At 43.9% G+C, this 19,259-nt stretch overlaps 1 protein-coding gene and 1 long non-coding RNA gene across 2 annotated transcripts; both read left to right on the forward strand.

Moving 5' to 3' along the window:
* Positions 1 to 934: 934 nt before the first annotated feature.
* On the forward strand, positions 935 to 11,641 carry LOC121844238 (sodium/bile acid cotransporter 7-A-like). The gene is made up of 9 exons (XM_042314126.1): positions 935 to 969; positions 2,110 to 2,191; positions 5,959 to 6,095; positions 6,404 to 6,479; positions 7,097 to 7,135; positions 7,458 to 7,493; positions 10,617 to 10,700; positions 11,255 to 11,420; positions 11,516 to 11,641. The coding sequence occupies exons 1-9, from the start codon at positions 935 to 937 to the stop codon at positions 11,569 to 11,571; spliced, it is 711 nt and encodes a 236-aa protein (XP_042170060.1). The 3' UTR covers positions 11,572 to 11,641.
* A 2,873-nt stretch (positions 11,642 to 14,514) lies between these two features.
* On the forward strand, positions 14,515 to 18,302 carry LOC121844239. The gene is made up of 4 exons (XR_006081906.1): positions 14,515 to 14,595; positions 17,597 to 17,742; positions 17,834 to 17,874; positions 18,255 to 18,302. It is a non-coding gene; the product is annotated as an uncharacterized LOC121844239 (long non-coding RNA).
* Positions 18,303 to 19,259: the final 957 nt, after the last annotated feature.

The raw sequence follows: 19,259 nt of genomic DNA on the forward strand, positions 1-19,259 counted from the left end.
CAGCCTGCAGTTGGACTGAAAGGAGGTAAATTCCAGTTGACACTGATCGGATGGTCTTCAATAGTCACGTCAACATTGTTTTTTTTTTTAGCTAAACAGTTTATTCAACACGTAAGTTTAGATCTTGTGATTTGCCATAATGTTTCGGACAAGAATGGTAGGTAAACTACATGAGCAGTTGTGTTTGCAAATTGGGACAGTGATATCTGTTGAGCTGTCAGACCCCACCTGTGTGGGTGAGCTAACATATCCCATGATCATCACTCCATTACACTCTAGTCATTGGACGAAGGCATCCTCTGTGTGGGTGTTAAGATCCCCAATGCTTGGTCTGAACATTAATCCTCTGTGTGGGTGTTAAGATCCCCAATGCTTGGTCTGAACATTAACAGGCATCCTCTGTGTGGGTGTTAAGATCCCCAATGCTTGGTCTGAACATTAATCCTCTGTGTGGGTGTTAAGATTCCCAATGCTTGGTCTGAACATTAACAGGCATCCTCTGTGTGGGTGTTAAGATCCCCAATGCTTGGTCTGAACATTAACAGGCATCCTCTGTGTGGGTGTTAAGATCCCCAATGCTTGGTCTGAACATTAACAGGCATCCTCTGTGTGGGTGTTAAGATCCCCAATGCTTGGTCTGAACATTAACAGGCATCCTCTGTGTGGGTGTTAAGATCCCCAATGCTTGGTCTGAACATTAACAGGCATCCTCTGTGTGGGTGTTAAGATCCCCAATGCTTGGTCTGAACATTAACAGGCATCCTCTGTGTGGGTGTTAAGATCCCCAATGCTTGGTCTGAACATTAACAGGCATCTTCTGTGTGGGTGTTAAGATCCCCAATGCTTGGTCTGAACATTAATCCTCTGTGTGGGTGTTAAGATCCCCAATGCTTGGTCTGAACATTAATCCTCTGTGTGGGTGTTAAGATCCCCAATGCTTGGTCTGAACATTAACAGGCATCGCTTGCGGTAGGGACCTTTTCATATCAGCGAGAAATAATATAACATCTCCACGTTACAGCGCGTTTATTGAAGACATACTGAAGACAGAAGACTAATTAGCTACCCAGTTATTAGCTATCTAGCAATTCTCCAAACCCCTGTGTGTGGGGACCACCAGAAACGTCTCTGAAAAATACTGTCCACCGAGACTTTGATAAAAGCCGGTTAAAAAAAAAAAAGTGTACAGAAAGTGCGTATTTTTCATTTAGAAATGATTTTGATATGAAAGTAAAAGGCTTTATGTTTCTAGAACCATATCGCAAAATCTGAGAATCGATTCACGCTTAGATGCCGTTTTTGGCTGCAAGAGTCAGTCTACCTCCAGAAAATAACACATTAGGTCGTTGGACCTAAGGGGTAACGATAGACTCCTTAAGAGTACATCTTGGGCTAACTTAACTAACCGCCAACAACACACCTCTCTGATTCACAGGGATTGGGTTAAATGCGGAAGACGCATTTCAATTGAATGCATTCAGGTGTACAACTGACCAGCTTTCCCTTTTCCCAACAACCGTCAGCTAGTTGCTCCCACCCGATTTCAAACGATTTCAGCTACTGTTTCAGCCTTCAGTGTCATATTCATAGTTTCTCAGCGATTACCGGACAGAAAGCGGAAGTGACACGATAACGCTTCGCACCCAGTAAACCAACGCGTTAGACAGTGCGCAGGCCTGGCACTGTCCAACACACACACCCTATATCCGGGAGGACTATATGCTTCATTGTGTGTTCTAATACCTGTTTGCTTATGTATTTGTTAACTTGCTTGTTCTCTCTCTCTCTCTCTCTCTCTCTCTCTCTCTCTCTCTCTCTCTCTCTCTGTCTCTCTGTCTCTCTGTCTCTCTGTCTCTCTGTGTCTCTGTCTCTCTGTCTCTGTCTCTCTGTCTCTGTCTCTCTCTCTGTCTCTCTCTCTCTGTCTCTCTCTCTGTCTCTCTCTGTCTGTCTCTCTGTCTGTCTCTCTCTCTCTGTCTCTCTCTCTCTCTCTCTCTCTGTCTCTCTCTCTCTCTCTCTGTCTCTCTCTCTCTCTCTCTCTCTCTCTCTCTGTCTCTCTCTCTCTCTCTCTCTCTCTCTCTCTCTCTCTCTCTCTCTCTCTCTCTCTCTCAGGTCCACTGAGTCAGAGTTCACAATCACCTATGTTGCGGTGTCAGCCATTTTCTTCAACAGCGGCCTGTCATTAAAAACAGAGGTAAAGAGACATTTACTAGTGAATCCAGACTCCTCCCGTCTAATGATTTGTGGTATATTTTAGTTATTTTTTATTTCATTGGGGATTCTCCATTGAGCATTTTCATCCCAAAAAGGGTTCTGTCTGCATGGTTCATTGATGCTTCTCTCTCTCCTCAGGTCCACTGAGACCAGTTTGAGTTCCCAATTCACCTATGTTGACCAGTGTGAGCCATTTTCTTCAACAGTTTGATGCTTCTCTGTCTCCCTCCCCATATTCCTCTAGGAGTTGACCAGTTTGAGACATTTGTAGTGAATCCAGACTCCTCTAGGTCTAATGATTTCTCTCTCCCTATATTTTAGTTATTTTTCCCCATTTCCTTAGGATTCTCCAGTTTGAGCTTTTCCTCCCCATAAGGGTTTTGTTTGCATGGATCTTCTCTCCCTCCCCATATTCCTCTAGGAGTTGACCAGTTTGATGCTCTCTCTCTCCCCATATTCCTCTAGGAGTTGACCAGTTTGATGCTTCTCTCTCCCTCCCCATATTCCTCTAGGAGTTGACCAGTTTGATGCTTCTCTCCCATATTCCTCTAGGAGTTGACCAGTTTGATGCTTCTCTCTCCCTCCCCATATTCCTCTAGGAGTTGACCAGTTTGATGCTTCTCTCTCTCTCCCCATATTCCTCTAGGAGTTGACCAGTTTGATGCTTCTCTCTCTCCCTCCCCATATTCCTCTAGGAGTTGACCAGTTTGATGCTTCTCTCTCTCCCTCCCCATATTCCTCTAGGAGTTGACCAGTTTGATGCTTCTCTCTCTCTCTCCCCATATTCTTCTAGGAGTTGACCAGTATGATGCTTCTCTCTCCCTCCCCATATTCCTGTAGGAGTTGACCAGTTTGATGCTTCTCTCTCTCCCTCCCCATATTCCTCTAGGAGTTGACCAGTTTGATGCTTCTCTCTCTCCCTCCCCATATTCCTCTAGGAGTTGACCAGTTTGATGCTCTCTCTCTCTCTCCTCCCCATATTCCTCTAGGAGTTGACCAGTTTGATGCTTCTCTCTCTCTCCCCATATTCCTCTAGGAGTTGACCAGTTTGATGCTTCTCTCTCTCTCTCCCCATATTCCTCTAGGAGTTGACCAGTTTGATGCTTCTCTCTCCCTCCCCATATTTGAGTTGACCAGTTTGATGCTTCTCTCTCCCCATATTCCTCTAGGAGTTGACCAGTTTGATGCTTCTCTCTCTCCCTCCCCATATTCCTCTAGGAGTTGACCAGTTTGATGCGTCTCTCTCTCTCCATATTCCTCTAGGAGTTGACCAGTTTGATGCTTCTCTCTCCCCATATTCCTCTAGGAGTTGACCAGTTTGATGCTTCTCTCTCTCCCCATATTCCTCTAGGAGTTGACCAGTTTGATGCTTCTCTCTCTCCCTCCCCATATTCCTCTAGGAGTTGACCAGTTTGATGCTTCTCTCTCTCCCTCCCCATATTCCTCTAGGAGTTGACCAGTTTGATGCTTCTCTCTCTCTCCATATTCCTCTAGGAGTTGACCAGTTTGATGCTTCTCTCTCCCCATATTCCTCTAGGAGTTGACCAGTTTGATGCTTCTCTCTCTCTCCCCATATTCCTCTAGGAGTTGACCAGTTTGATCCTTCTCTCTCTCTCCATATTCCTCTAGGAGTTGACCAGTTTGATGCTCTCTCTCTCCCCATATTCCTCTAGGAGTTGACCAGTTTGATGCTTCTCTCTCTCCTCCCCATATTCCTCTAGGAGTTGACCAGTTTGATGCTTCTCTCTCTCTCCCCATATTCCTCTAGGAGTTGACCAGTTTGATGCCTCTCTCTCCTCTCCATATTCCTCTAGGAGTTGACCAGTTTGATCCCTCCCATATTCCTCTAGGAGTTGACCAGTTTGATGCTTCTCTCTCTCTCTCCCCATATTCCTCTAGGAGTTGACCAGTTTGATGCATCTCTCTCTCCTCTCTCTCTCCCCATATTCCTCTAGGAGTTGACCAGTTTGATGCTTCTCTCTCTCCCCTCCCCATATTCCTCTAGGAGTTGACCAGTTTGATGCGTCTCTCTCTCCCATATTCCTCTAGGAGTTGACCAGTTTGATGCTTCTCTCTCTCTCCCCATATTCCTCTAGGAGTTGACCAGTTTGATGCTCTCTCTCTCTCCATATTCCTCTAGGAGTTGACCAGTTTGATGCTCCTCTCTCTCTCTCCCCATATTCCTCTAGGAGTTGACCAGTTTGATGCTTCTCTCTCTCTCTCCCTCCCCATATTCCTCTAGGAGTTGACCAGTTTGATGCTTCTCTCTCTCTCCCATATTCCTCTAGGAGTTGACCAGTTTGATGCTCTCTCTCTCCCCATATTCCTCTAGGAGTTGACCAGTTTGATGCTTCTCTCTCTCTCTCCCCATATTCCTCTAGGAGTTGACCAGTTTGATGCTTCTCTCTCTCCCATATTCCTCTCTAGGAGTTGACCAGTTTGATGCTTCTCTCTCTCCCTCCATATTCCTCTAGGAGTTGACCAGTTTGATGCTTCTCTGACCTGCTTCTCTCTCCCCATATTCCTCTAGGAGTTGACCAGTTTGATGCATATTCCTCTGACCAGTTTGATGCTTCTCTCTCTCCATATTCCTCTAGGAGTTGACCAGTTTGATGCTTCTCTCTCTCTCTCCCCATATTCCTCTAGGAGTTGACCAGTTTGATGCCTCTCTCTCTCTCTCCCCATATTCCTCTAGGAGTTGACCAGTTTGATGCCTCTCTCTCTCTCTCCATATTCCTCTAGGAGTTGACCAGTTTGATGCCTCTCTCTCCCTCCCCATATTCCTCTAGGAGTTGACCAGTTTGATGCCTCTCTCTCCCTCCCCATATTCCTCTAGGAGTTGACCAGTTTGATGCTTCTCTCTCTCTCTCCCCATATTCCTCTAGGAGTTGACCATTTTGATGCATCTCTCTCTCTCCATATTCCTCTAGGAGTTGACCAGTTTGATGTGTCTCTCTCTCCCCATATTCCTCTAGGAGTTGACCAGTTTGATGCTTCTCTCTCTCCCCTCCCCATATTCCTCTAGGAGTTGACCAGTTTGATGCTCTCTCTCTCTCTCCATATTCCTCTAGGAGTTGACCAGTTTGATGCTTCTCTCTCTCTCCATATTCCTCTAGGAGTTGACCAGTTTGATGCTCTCTCTCTCTCTCTCTCCATATTCCTCTAGGAGTTGACCAGTTTGATGCCTCTCTCTCCTTCTCCATATTCCTCTAGGAGTTGACCAGTTTGATGCTCTCTCTCTCTCCTATATTCCTCTAGGAGTTGACCAGTTTGATTGCTTCTCTCTCTCTCTATATTCCTCTAGGAGTTGACCAGTTTGATTGCTTCTCTCTCTCCCCATATTCCTCTAGGAGTTGACCAGTTTGATGCTTCTCTCTCTCTCTCCCCATATTCCTCTAGGAGTTGACCAGTTTGATTGCTTCTCTCTCTCTCTCCCCATATTCCTCTAGGAGTTTGATTGCTTCTCTCTCTCCATAGTTTGAGTTGCTTCTCTCTCTCTCCATATTCCTCTAGGAGTTGACCAGTTTGATGCTCTCTCTCTCTCTCTCCATATTCCTCTAGGTTTTGACCAGTTTGATGCCTCTCTCTCTCTCTCCATATTCCTCTAGGAGTTGACCAGTTTGATGCCTCTCTCTCTCTCCCCATATTCCTCTAGGAGTTGACCAGTTTGATTGCTTCTCTCTCTCTCTATATTCCTCTAGGAGTTGACCAGTTTGATTGCTTCTCTCTCTCTCTATATTCCTCTAGGAGTTGACTAGTGCCCTCCTCCATGTGAAGCTGCATCTGTTTGTCCAGTCCTTCACCCTGGTCTTCTTCCCTGTTGCCATGTGGCTCTGTATCAAACTACTGGCCCTTACCTCAATCAACACTTGGCTACTCCGAGGGTGAGTGTACACACACACACACACACACACACACACACACACACACACACACAGATACAGAGCAACTCTCTCTCTCTCTCTATCTTTAAACCATTGGCTGCTCTGAGGGTGAGGAGCTTTGTGTGTGTGTGGGGGGGGGCGGGACCATCGGATGTTCCTAACACACAACTAGATACTGTATTGGGAGGGGGAGGGGCTAGAGTGAAAGAGTCCTTTCTTCAGCCAGTGGTTCTACCTTACGGTTGCCATGGGTGACGTGACCTTGACAAAGACCCTGTTGTGTGTGTCTCTGTGCGTGCGTCGTCTAGGTTACAGACGGTGGGATGTATGCCCCCTCCAGTCTCCTCTGCTGTCATACTCACCAAAGCTGTGGGGGGGAACGAGGTATTTACATACAATGTTTTTATTTAACTAGGCAAGTCGGTTAAGAACAAATTCTTATTTACAATGACGGTGCCTATACCGGCGTACATACAGGTTGTATTTGGAATGACATTCTAGTTCCCTGTTAGTACACGACGAGCTGGACATTATGGACGTTCTAGTTCCCTGTTAGTACACGACGAGCTGGACATTATGGACGTTCTGTGTCCCTGTTAGTACACGACGAGCTGGACATTATGGACGTTCTAGTTCCCTGTTAGTACACAACGAGCTGGACATTATGGACGTTCTAGTTCCCTGTTAGTACACAACGAGCTGGACATTATGGACATTAGTGGAGTTCTGTGTGTGTCCTGTTAGACGAGCTGGACATTATGGACGTTCTGTGTCCCTGTTAGTACACAACGAGCTGGACATTATGGACGTTCTAGTTCCCTGTTAGTACACAACGAGCTGGACATTATGGACGTTCTGGACGTTCTGTGTCCCTGTTAGTACACAACGAGCTGGACATTATGGACGTTCTGTGTCCCTGTTAGTACACGACAAGCTGGACAGATACCTGTACATTACCGTATGTTGGTTCCGTTTTAATAAACGGGATTGTCTTCCCTCAGGCTGCCGCCATCTTTAACTCCGCCTTCGGAAGCTTCCTGGTAAGACTGAATTGTGTCTCTCTACCTCTCCCATGGAGCATTGTGAAGGTAGACTAGCACCTGTGTGTGGGGGTGGTGTGGGGGGGTGGTGTGTGGGGGGTGGGGGGTGGGGGTGTGTGTGTGTGGGGGGTGTGTGTGTGTGTGTGGGGGTGGTGTGTGTGTGTGGGGGTGGTGTGTGTGTGTGTGTGGGGGGTGTGTGGTGGTGTGGGGGGGTGTGTGTGGGGGTGGTGTGTGTGTGTGTGGGGGGTGGTGTGTGTGTGTGTGTGGGGGGTGTGTGTTAACAGTATTGAGCATGTCTGACATCCCTATTCTCTGTCTACAGGGAATACTAGTGACACCACTGCTACTGTTACTGTTTGTAAGTATTTTCTACACGACACAAAGTATTCCATATAACCCCTTGACCTTTCTTTGGCACCTTTTTGTTGTGTTTACGATTTAAAATGGATTTAAATTGTCTTTTTTTGGTCAACGATCTTCACAAAATACTCCATGTCAAAGTGGAAGAAAACTTAAACATTTAAAAAATATGAAAAAATAAAAACACTAATCTTCATTTAGATAATTATTCAACCCCTGAGTCAATATATTTTAGAATCACCTTTCAAAATCAAATCAAATTTTTATTTGTCACATACACATGGTTAGCAGATGTTAATGCGAGTGTAGCGAAATGCTTGTGCTTCTAGTTCCGACAATGCAGTAATAACCAACAAGTAATCTAACTAACAATTCCAAAAACTACTGTCTTATACACAGTGTAAGAGGATAAAGAATATGTACATAAGGATATATGAATGAGTGATGGTACAGAGCAGCATAGGCAAGATACAGTAGATGATATCGAGTACAGTATATACATATGAGATAAGTATGTAAACAAAGTGGCATAGTTAAAGTGGCTAGTGATACATGTGTTACATAAGGATGCAGTAGATGATATAGAGTACAGTATCAACGTATGCATATGAGATGAATAATGTAGGGTAAGTAACATTATATAAGGTAGCATTGTTTAAAGTGGCTAGTGATATATTTACATCATTTCCCATCAATTCCCATTATTAAAGTGGCTGGAGTAGAGTCAGTGTCATTGACAGTGTGTTGGGTAAGTCTCAAGTCTTGCCATAGATTTTCAAGGTGATTTCTAAGGCCAAACTGTAACTAGGCCACTCAGGAACATTCACTGTCTTCTTGGTAAGCAACTCCAGTGTAGATGTGGCCTTGTGTTTTAGATTATTGTCCTGCTGAAAGGTGATTTAATCTCCCAGTGTCTGTTGGGAAGCAGACTGAACGAGGTTTTCCTCTAGGATTTAGCCTCTGCTTAGCTTTATTCCATTTATTTTTATCCTGGAAAAACTCCCTAGTCCTTGTCGATGACAACCATACCCATAACATGATGCAGCTGTCACTATACTTGAATATATCAAGAGTGGTACTCAGTGATGTGTTGTATTGGATTTGCCCCAAACATGACACTTTGTATTCAGGACATAAAGTATTAATTTAGTGCCTTATTGCAAACAGGATGCATGTTTTGGAATTTTATTCTGTACAGGCTTCCTTTTCACTCTGTCATTAAATAATTTAGGTTAGTATTGTGGAGTAACTACAATGTTGTTGAGCCATCCTCAGTTTTCTCCAATCACAGCCATTAAACTCTGTGACTGTTTTAAAGTCATCATTGGCCTCATGTTCAAATCCCTGAGCGGTTTCCTTCCTCTTCGGCAACTGAGTTAGGAAGGACGCCTGTATCTTTGTAGTGACTGGGTGTATTGATACGCCATCCTAAGTGTGATTTAATAACGTCACCATGCTCAAAGGGATATTCAATGTCTGCTATCTACCAATAGGGGCCCTTCTTCGCGAGGCTGTGGAAAACGTCCCTGGTCTTTGTGGATGAATCTGTGTTTGAAATTCACTGCTCAACTGAGGGACCTTACAGATAATTGTATGTGTGGGGTACAGAGATGAGGATGTCATTAATAACATCATGTCAAACATTATTATTGAACACAGAGTGAGTCCATGCAACTTATTATGTGACTTGTTAAGCACATTTTTACTCCAGAACTTATTTTAGGTTTGCCATAACAAAGGGGTTGAATACTGATTGACTCAAGACATTTCAGATTTTCATTTTGTTTTAATTTCTAACAGATGAATTTAACAAAATTCAACTTTGATATTATGGGGTATTATGTGTAGTAGATCAGTGACACAAAATCTCAATTTAATCTATTTTAAATTCCGGCTGTAACACAATATGTGGGAAGAGTCAATGGGGCTTTCTGAATTAAATGGAACTTTCTTTGTCACATGCACCAAATACAAATCTAATGTATTTATAAAGCCCTTCGTACATCAGCTGATATCTCAAAGTGCTGTACAGAAACCCAGCCTAAAACCCCAAACAGCAAGCAATGCAGGTGTAGAAGCACGGTGGCTAGGAAAACTCCCTAGAAAGGCCAAAACCTAGGAAGAAACCTAGAGAGGAACCAGGCTATGAGGGGTGCCTAGGAAAACTCCCTAGAAAGGCCAAAACCTAGAGAGGAACCCGGCTATGCGGGTGTAGACCTAACAGTGAAATGCTTACTTACAAGCCCATAACCAACAATGCAGTTTTAACAAAGTACGAGTTAAGAAAATATTTTCTAAATAAAGTAACACAATAAAATAACAGTAACGAGGCTACACACAGGTGGTACTGGTACCGAGTCAATGTGCATGGGGGTGGAGGTAATTTGTACATTCAGACCCCTGGACTTTATCCACATTTTTGTTACGTTACAGCCTTATTCTAAAATTAATTAAATGTTTTTACTCCTCAATCTACACAGACTACTCCATAATGACAAAGAAAAAACAGGTTTTTATAAAATCTATTTAAAAAATAAACTGATACCTTCTGTAATAAGTATTCAGACTCTTTGCTATGGGACTTGAAATTGAGCTCAGGTGGATCCTGTTTCCATTGATCATCCTTGAGATGTTTCTACAACTTGATTGGAGTCCACCTGTGGTAAATTCAATTGATTGGACATGATTTGGAAAAGGCACACACCTGTCTATATAAGGTCCCACAGTTGACAGTGCATGTCAGAGCAAAAACCAAGCCATGAGGTAGAAGGAATTGTCCGTAGAGCTCAGAGACAAGATTGTGTCGAGGCACAGATCTGGGGAAGGGTACCAAAACATTTCTGCAGTATTGAAGGTCCCCAAGAACACAGTGGCCTCCATCAGTCTTAAATGGAAGAGGTTTGGAACCACCAAGACTCTTCCTAGAGCTTGCCACCCAGCCAAACTGAGCAATCAGGGGAGAAGGGCATGGTCAGGGAGGTGACCAAGAACCTGATGGTCACTCTGACAGAGCTCCAGAGGTCCCCAAGGGGTTTCATACTGCTACTGAAAGAGTTTTATAATCAATGCCAGTACCTGATATGTTGACACATTCTCATCCCTTGTTCATCCTCTCTTCCAGCTGGGCTCGTCATCCTCTGTCCCTTTCTCCTCCATCTTCTCTCAGCTTTTCATGACTGTGGTCGTTCCTCTCATCCTAGGACAGGTCAGTACAGTTTATAGAGCCTGTTTTATAAAGCCTATACAGAAATATAACACCTTTTTAGTATTTTTAAACCCTTCATCCTGTGCAACGTCAGTACACAGATTACAAAACCTTTATAAACCTGTTAACCCAAATAATACCCCGCTTAACCACTTCATAATCCTGTTAAAAGCCACAAATAATACCCCGTTTAACCACTTCATAATCCTGATAAAAGCCACAAATAATACCCCGTTTAACCACTTCATAATCCTGATAAAAGCCACAAATAATACCCCGTTTAACCACTTCATAATCCTGATAAAAGCCACAAATAATACCCCGTTTAACCACTTCATAATCCTGATAAAAGCCCCAAATAATACCCCGTTTAACCACTTCATAATCCTGTTAAAAGCCACAAATAATACCCCGTTTAACCACTTTATAAACCTGTTGTAAATCATTTATAAACTTTATAAAAACAGATTTCCTGACAGACTAGCTAGAGAGGAGACCTTCTTTGGGAGTCTATAACACCTCTATAAAGCCCTTATAGCCACTATGTATCCCAGGTGTCCCGGCGGTTCCTGAGGGACTGGCTCGAGAGGAGGAAACCTCCGTTTGGAGTCATCAGTTCTTTGGTTCTCCTGATGATCATTTACACCACCTTCTGTGAGACCTTCTCTAACCCGGATATTGAACTGGACCACCTCAGCCTGCTGCTCATCACCTTCATCAGTGAGTATTTCTGTCTCTCTGTGTGTCTGTCTCTCGCTCTGTCTCTGTCTGAGTTCCGTCTAAACCCTCTAATCTGATGCGTTGTCTCTCCCCAGTATTCTGCATCCAGCTGAGCTTCATGCTGTTGACGTTTGTCTTCTCCACACAGTGAGTTTAATAGTACTGTTAGTGTTATACTGTAGTACCGTTACTGTCATGCTGCGGCCTCTAGTGTTATACTGTAGTACTGTTACTGTCATGCTGCGGCCTCTAGTGTTATACTGTAGTACTGCTACTGTCATGCTGTTGCTCTGTTCATCTGTACAGTCACTCTAGGATTATGGGGCTCTGTCCATCTGTACAGTCACTCTCTAGGATTATGGGGCTCTGTCCATCTGTACAGTCACTCTCTAGGATTATGGGGCTCTGTCCATCTGTACAGTCACTCTCTAGGATTATGGGGCTCTGTTCATCTGTACAGTCACTCTAGGATTATGGGGCTCTTCATCTGTACAGTCACTCTCTAGGATTATGGGGCTCTGTTCATCTGTACAGTCACTCTCTAGGATTATGGGCTCTGTTCATCTGTACAGTCACTCTCTAGGATTATGGGGCTCTGTTCATCTGTACAGTCACTCTCTAGGATTATGGGGCTCTGTTCATCTGTACAGTCACACTCTAGGATTATGGGGCTCTGTTCATCTGTACAGTCACACTCTAGGATTATGGGGCTCTGTTCATCTGTACAGTCACACTCTAGGATTATGGGGCTCTGTTCATCTGTACAGTCACACTCTAGGATTATGGGGCTCTGTTCATCTGTACAGTCACTCTAGGATTATGGGGCTCTGTTCATCTGTACAGTCACTCTCTAGGATTATGGGGCTCTGTTCATCTGTACAGTCACTCTCTAGGATTATGGGGCTCTGTTCATCTGTACAGTCACTCTCTAGGATTATGGGGCTCTGTTCATCTGTACAGTCACTCTCTAGGATTATGGGGCTCTGTTCATCTGTACAGTCTCTCTAGGATTATGGGGCTCTGTTCATCTGTACAGTCACTCTCTGGGATTATGGGGCTCTGTTCATCTGTACAGTCACTCTAGGATTATGGGGCTCTGTTCATCTGTACAGTCACTCTCTGGGATTATGGGGCTCTGTTCATCTGTACAGTCACTCTCTGGGATTATGGGGCTCTGTTCATCTGTACAGTCACTCTCTAGGATTATGGGGCTCTGTTCATCTGTACAGTCACTCTCTGGGATTATGGGGCTCTGTTCATCTGTACAGTCACTCTCTAGGATTATGGGGCTCTGTTCATCTGTACAGTCACTCTCTGGGATTATGGGGCTCTGTTCATCTGTACAGTCACTCTCTAGGATTATGGGGCTCTGTTCATCTGTACAGTCACTCTCTAGGATTATGGGGCTCTGTTCATCTGTACAGTCACTCTAGGATTATGGGGCTCTGTTCATCTGTACAGTCACTCTCTAGGATTATGGGGCTCTGTTCATCTGTACAGTCACTCTCTGGGATTATGGGGCTCTGTTCATCTGTACAGTCACTCTCTGGGATTATGGGGCTCTGTTCATCTGTACAGTCACTCTCTGGGATTATGGGGCTCTGTTCATCTGTACAGTCACTCTCTGGGATTATGGGGCTCTGTTCATCTGTACAGTCACTCTCTAGGATTATGGGGCTCTGTTCATCTGTACAGTCACTCTCTGGGATTATGGGGCTCTGTTCATCTGTACAGTCACTCTCTGGGATTATGGGGCTCTGTTCATCTGTACAGTCACTCTCTGGGATTATGGGGCTCTGTTCATCTGTACAGTCACTCTCTGGGATTATGGGGCTCTGTTCATCTGTACAGTCACTCTCTGGGATTATGGGGCTCTGTTCATCTGTACAGTCACTCTCTGGGATTATGGGGCTCTGTTCATCTGTACAGTCACTCTCTGGGATTATGGGGCTCTGTTCATCTGTACAGTCACTCTCTGGGATTATGGGGCTCTGTTCATCTGTACAGTCACTCTCTGGGATTATGGGGCTCTGTTCATCTGTACAGTCACTCTCTGGGATTATGGGGCTCTGTTCATCTCATCTGTAAAATGTCTTCTAATATACTCACTCTGTGATGTTTTATGTGTGTGTTCATCAGTTTCAGATCTCGCTCTGGGATTAGGGGGCAGTCTGTTCATTGTACAGTCCAGCTGATTACAGGGGCTCTGTTCTGTGCTACAGTCAAATCTCTCACCCTGCGGACAGTATTTAATATTTTTTTTACATTTCTTTAATTTCACCTCTTTTATTATTTTTTTCTGTTCAACTGAGACCAAGGTCACTCTTTTTTTTACAGATGGGCCTGTTCAGAAATCTAAAAATACAAAATGCAAGCACCAAGAAAAATTATGGGGCTCTGTTCATCTAACAGTCACATTCATCAGTGTAAGATCCTCAATGGGGCTCTGTCCATCTGTACAGTCCAGTCACTCTCTGGAAGCATTATGGGGCATCACATTCATCAGTCTAAGATCCTCAATGGGGCTCTGAATCTGTACAGAGGCACCAGGACATTATGGGGCTCTGTCCATAAGATCCTCAAAATGTCTTCCTGAATTACCCAAGAGGCACCAGTGATCACATTTATGAAAATTGTTGTGTTCATCAAAGGAATTTCCAGATTATCCTCTCCTGAGACCGTAGGAGGGGGGTGACTTTTATGTCTAAAGCTGACACAGTAGCTATCATGTTCTGTGTACAGATATAATCGTTAGGGGAGTACCTGGGCCTCCTTCCCCTGATAGTACTAGATATAAGCGGACAGTATTGGGCCTCCTTCCATATTTTTACATTTATTTTTAATTTACCTGGGCCTCCTTATTTTTTCTTGGGGATAGTACTAGATATAACTAGGGGAGACCAAGGGCCTCCTTCCAGAAGCTTGGGGATAGAAATAAATAAAAATCAAAATGCAAGCACCAAGAAAAATAAAATACGTTCATTAACAAACACATTCATCAGTAGTAAGATCCTCAATCAGCTTCCTGACCTGGGCCTCCTTCCTTGGGGATAGTACTAGATATCCTTGGGGATAGTACCCAAGAAGCACCAGGACATCACATTCATCAGTAATAAGATCCTCAATCAGCTTCCTGAATTACCCAAGAGGCACCAGGACATCACATTCATCAGTAGTACCTGGGATCCTTCAATCAGCTTACTGAATTACCCAAGAGGCACCAGGACATCACATTCCAAACATTTTGAAAATTGTTACTAAAAGCTGATTAACTCCGTCCAGACACCAAAGGAATTTCCAGAGTTATCCGCCTCCTGAGACCGGGAGTACTAGATATCATGATGGGGGAGACTGGGCATATGTCCAAACCTTGGGGATAGTAATGATGTTAGGGGAGTACCTGGGCCTCCTTCCAAACTTGGGGATAGTACTAGATATAATCGTTAGGGGAGTACCTGGGCCTCCTTCCAAACCTTGGGGATAGTACTAGATATAATCGTTAGGGGAGTACCTGGGCCTCCTTCCAAACCTTGGGGATAGTACTAGATATAATCGTCAGGTTAGGGGAGTACCTGGGCCTCCTTCCAAACCTTGGGGATAGTACTAGATATAATCATTAGGGGAGTACCTGGGCCTCCTTCCAAACCTTGGGGATAGGACTAGATATAATCATTAGGGGGAGTACCTGGGCCTCCTTCCAAACCTTGGGGATAGTACTAGATATAATCGTTAGGGGAGTACCTGGGCCTCCTTCCAAACCTTGGGGATAGTACTAGATATAATCGTTAGGGGGAGTACCTGGGCCTCCTTCCAAACCTTGGGGATAGTACTAGATATCATCGTAGTTAGGGGAGTACCTGGGCCTCCTTCCAAACCTTGGGGATAGTACTAGATATAATCATTACCTTGGGGGAGTACCTGGGCCTCCTTCCAAACCTTGGGGATAGTACTAGATATAATCGTAGTTAGGGGAGTACCTGGGCCTCCTTCCAAACCTTGGGGATAGTACTAGATATAATCGTAGTTAGGGGAGTACCTGGGCCTCCTTCCAAACCTTGGGGATAGTACTAGATATAATCGTTAGGGGAGTACCTGGGCCTCCTTCCAAACCTTGGGGATAGTACTAGATATAATCGTAGTTACCTTGGGGGAGTACCTGGGCCTCCTTCCAAACCTTGGGGATAGTACTAGATATAATCGTAGTTAGGGGAGTACCTGGGCCTCCTTCCAAACCTTGGGGATAGTACTAGATATAATCGTAGTTAGGGGAGTACCTGGGCCTCCTTCCAAACCTTGGGGATAGTACTAGATATAATCGTAGTTAGGGGAGTACCTGGGCCTCCTTCCAAACCTTGGGGATAGTACTAGATATAATCGTAGTTAGGGGGAGTACCTGGGCCTCCTTCCAAACCTTGGGGATAGTACTAGATATAATCGTAGTTAGGGGAGTACCTGGGCCTCCTTCCAAACCTTGGGGATAGTACTAGATATAATCGTAGTTAGGGGAGTACCTGGGCCTCCTTCCAAACCTTGGGGATAGTACTAGATATAATCGTAGTTAGGGGGAGTACCTGGGCCTCCTTCCAAACCTTGGGGATAGTACTAGATATATCATCGTAGTTAGGGGAGTACCTGGGCCTCCTTCCAAACCTTGGGGATAGTACTAGATATCATCGTAGTTAGGGGAGTACCTGGGCCTCCTTCCAAACCTTGGGGATAGTACTAGATATAATCGTAGTTAGGGGAGTACCTGGGCCTCCTTCCAAACCTTGGGGATAGTACTAGATATAATCGTAGTTAGGGGAGTACCTGGGCCTCCTTCCAAACCTTGGGGATAGTACTAGATATAATCGTAGTTAGGGGAGTACCTGGGCCTCCTTCCAAACCTTGGGGATAGTACTAGATATAATCGTAGTTAGGGGGAGTACCTGGGCCTCCTTCCAAACCTTGGGGATAGTACTAGATATCATCGTAGTTAGGGGGAGTACCTGGGCCTCCTTCCAAACCTTGGGGATAGTACTAGATATAATCGTTAGGGGGGCAGAGAGCTGCAGCAGAAATGGATTAAGCATATCAGCTCCAGTAGATGATGATTATTATTATTACATCAATCTTAAGCGAGGCATCTAGCACATCACAGTTAGTGAATTGCTGAAATGAAAACCGATTCACTAGAAGTTGACGTGTTAACCCTCAAGGCAGGCAGAGGGAAGAGCAGTCAATTGACTGACCTGGAAGTCCAAGGTCAATTTAAACCACTGGGGTTTTTTTCTTCTTCTCTCAAATAAAAAGTCTGCAGAGATGATAATATGTTTTTTTTTTTTTAAAGCACCACTTATCTTCTCAGTTAATGATGCCTGAGTCAGACTTAAAGAAGAAGAGGAATTTGTACCCTTTTAGTGCATTTTTACTGTTGTCCAACATTTTCTTTAGAAGGACCACCAGCGGAGTCCGAGATGGAAGCTTAGAAGGTATCTTGATTTAGTCTAGAGAGTACGTCTTGTTTCTCATGTCTGAAAGATTTCCCGATTTATTTATTTTTATTATTTTTTAAATTTAAAAAAAATATTTAAAAAAAAATTTTTTTTTTTTTTTTTTTTGTATTTTAGTATATTTTAATTTTTTTTTCTTCTTTTTCCTCCTCTGAATGGGGTCTGAAAAAAACCCAAGGTTTAGAAAATATCTTTCACTGAGTAGTTGTGTTTGTAAAAAAAAAAAGAAAAAAGAAATGGGGGTGTTTATCTGCTCGAGGAAACAAGGATGAGAAATGTTGTTAAAGCGGATCAGGAAGCAGGAGACAAAATGGAGTCTAAATCAGAATTGAAACTTATGTAAAAACCCTTGATGAGAGAAGGGAGGGGGTGCAAATCATAGCAACAACTAAATGTTTATTCTGGTTTCTGGACACGGATACAACCAGGAACTCGGATCTCTTGCTAACATAAATGTGCTAGTTGGCCAACACTAACCTGCAAAGACTCAATGCACCTATTATGTCAATAACAAATATTGGGAATTTGATCAAATCCAGTAACACCATGAAAATGATACAGAAATGGATCAAGCTAAGCTTGTGTTTCTCAATTGGTAATATAAATTCTTTCTTTACCTCTTCTCCCTCTTCCTCCCTCTTCTCCCTCTCTTCTCTCCTCTTCTCCCCTCTTTCCTCTCTCCAGGTATACCCATGTTAAAGATCGTTTTTGAGGGGTATGAGCATCTCTCTCTGATCTCCGTCCCTCTCCTCATCTATCACCCTGCTCAGATCCTACTGGGTTCAATACTGGTACCCACCATCAAGAGCTGGATGAACAGCAGACAAAAGGTAGACAAAACACACACAGAGAGAGATCTATTTATCTATCACACCAACTATTATCTAACTCTGTCCCTCCGCTCTCTCCTCCCTGGAACAGCCTAGTATTTTATTGCATTGATACCTACCTGTCTGGTCTGTGTGAGTAGAGAAACGCCTCCCCTCCGGTCTGTGTGTCTAACCCACTAACACCCAGCTACTCACCTGGACTTAATTGGTCACAAACGGGGTGCTAATTGGCAATTAATTCATTGGTCTTAATTGTGATATAGAATGTTTTAATCACTGTTGGTTTTGGAAGGGGACAAATCGAACTTGTTTGTGAAATAAATATATATATATGTATATTAAGATGTTACTGATTAAGTCACTGTTGGTTTGGAGTGGAGGGTTTTGGCTGGGGAAGGTTGTGAACTGTGTTGATGGTGGCTGGGTAATTTTTATAATCTTCACTATTTTGCTAAATGTGTCGCATCGACGTCAGTCAACACTTGCTAAATTGAAATATTGTGTGTCCACAGGGAGTGAAGTTGACCGACCTACAGCCCATCTGAAGTGGACTCTCCCAGTGTGTACACTCATTCACTCCCCCTCATGGGGAGTATCCTTTAAACTGTGACAGAAGGGACTACTTCCTTCCTCTTTACGTATCTCTCTGATGGAAGGATACATACAGAAACACAAGTGCCTCGTCACAACCACGTGACTCGCGAACACGTAGTCCTGGGCTTAACGGTTGTGACGGTTACTATGACAAAACCTGTATGATTTATTCGATGGTTTACTTTTATACGAACATAGAAGTCTCTATTTTTGTATCCCCCATGAAGACGGTGTCAACTTCCTGTGAGACAAGAAGTACTACTGATCGTCATCAGGAAGTGAATTCTGAGACGACACCGCCTGCCATGGACCGGCTGGGACTTTGTCCTCTTTCTAACTATTTTTCTGGGGATGTTACATTCAAAGACTCTTTTCTGACAATCAGTTTTTTATGGTTTTGAACAATGACTAGTTTACTGATAGTTTCTAATGCTTGTTTAGACTTTTGCGGGGGGGATTATATATATATATATATATATATATTTTTAAACGTTATTACCATAGTTGAAGGACAGACATCTGGTGATGGCTCCCTGTCTGTATTCTGGGGAGGATAATGTGAAGTGTCTGAATTGCCATCCTATTTACTGTAAAGTGCACTACATTTGACCAAGGCCCGGCCATCGGTAGCACACTACATAGAGAATAGGGTGCACTACATTTGACCAAGGCCCGGCCATCGGTAGCACACTACATAGAGAATAGGGTGCCATTTCAGACACTGGTAAAACTCCGAGGGGGGGGGAGGAGAATCTACACGTCTCTGATCATGAACCAATAGTACAATAGCGTTCAGCAGATGGAGATATGACTACAGATTCCTTATTCTACAGGTCAGAGAGTCGTTCCTGTTCTACTTTCTATATTTCTTTCTGAACAGTGAACATGTTAAACTATGTCAGAAGTGTGTCCCTAATCCCTAT

The sequence above is a fragment of the Oncorhynchus tshawytscha genome, unplaced genomic scaffold, assembly GCF_018296145.1.
Source record: "Oncorhynchus tshawytscha isolate Ot180627B unplaced genomic scaffold, Otsh_v2.0 Un_contig_1094_pilon_pilon, whole genome shotgun sequence".
NCBI lineage: Eukaryota > Metazoa > Chordata > Actinopteri > Salmoniformes > Salmonidae > Oncorhynchus > Oncorhynchus tshawytscha.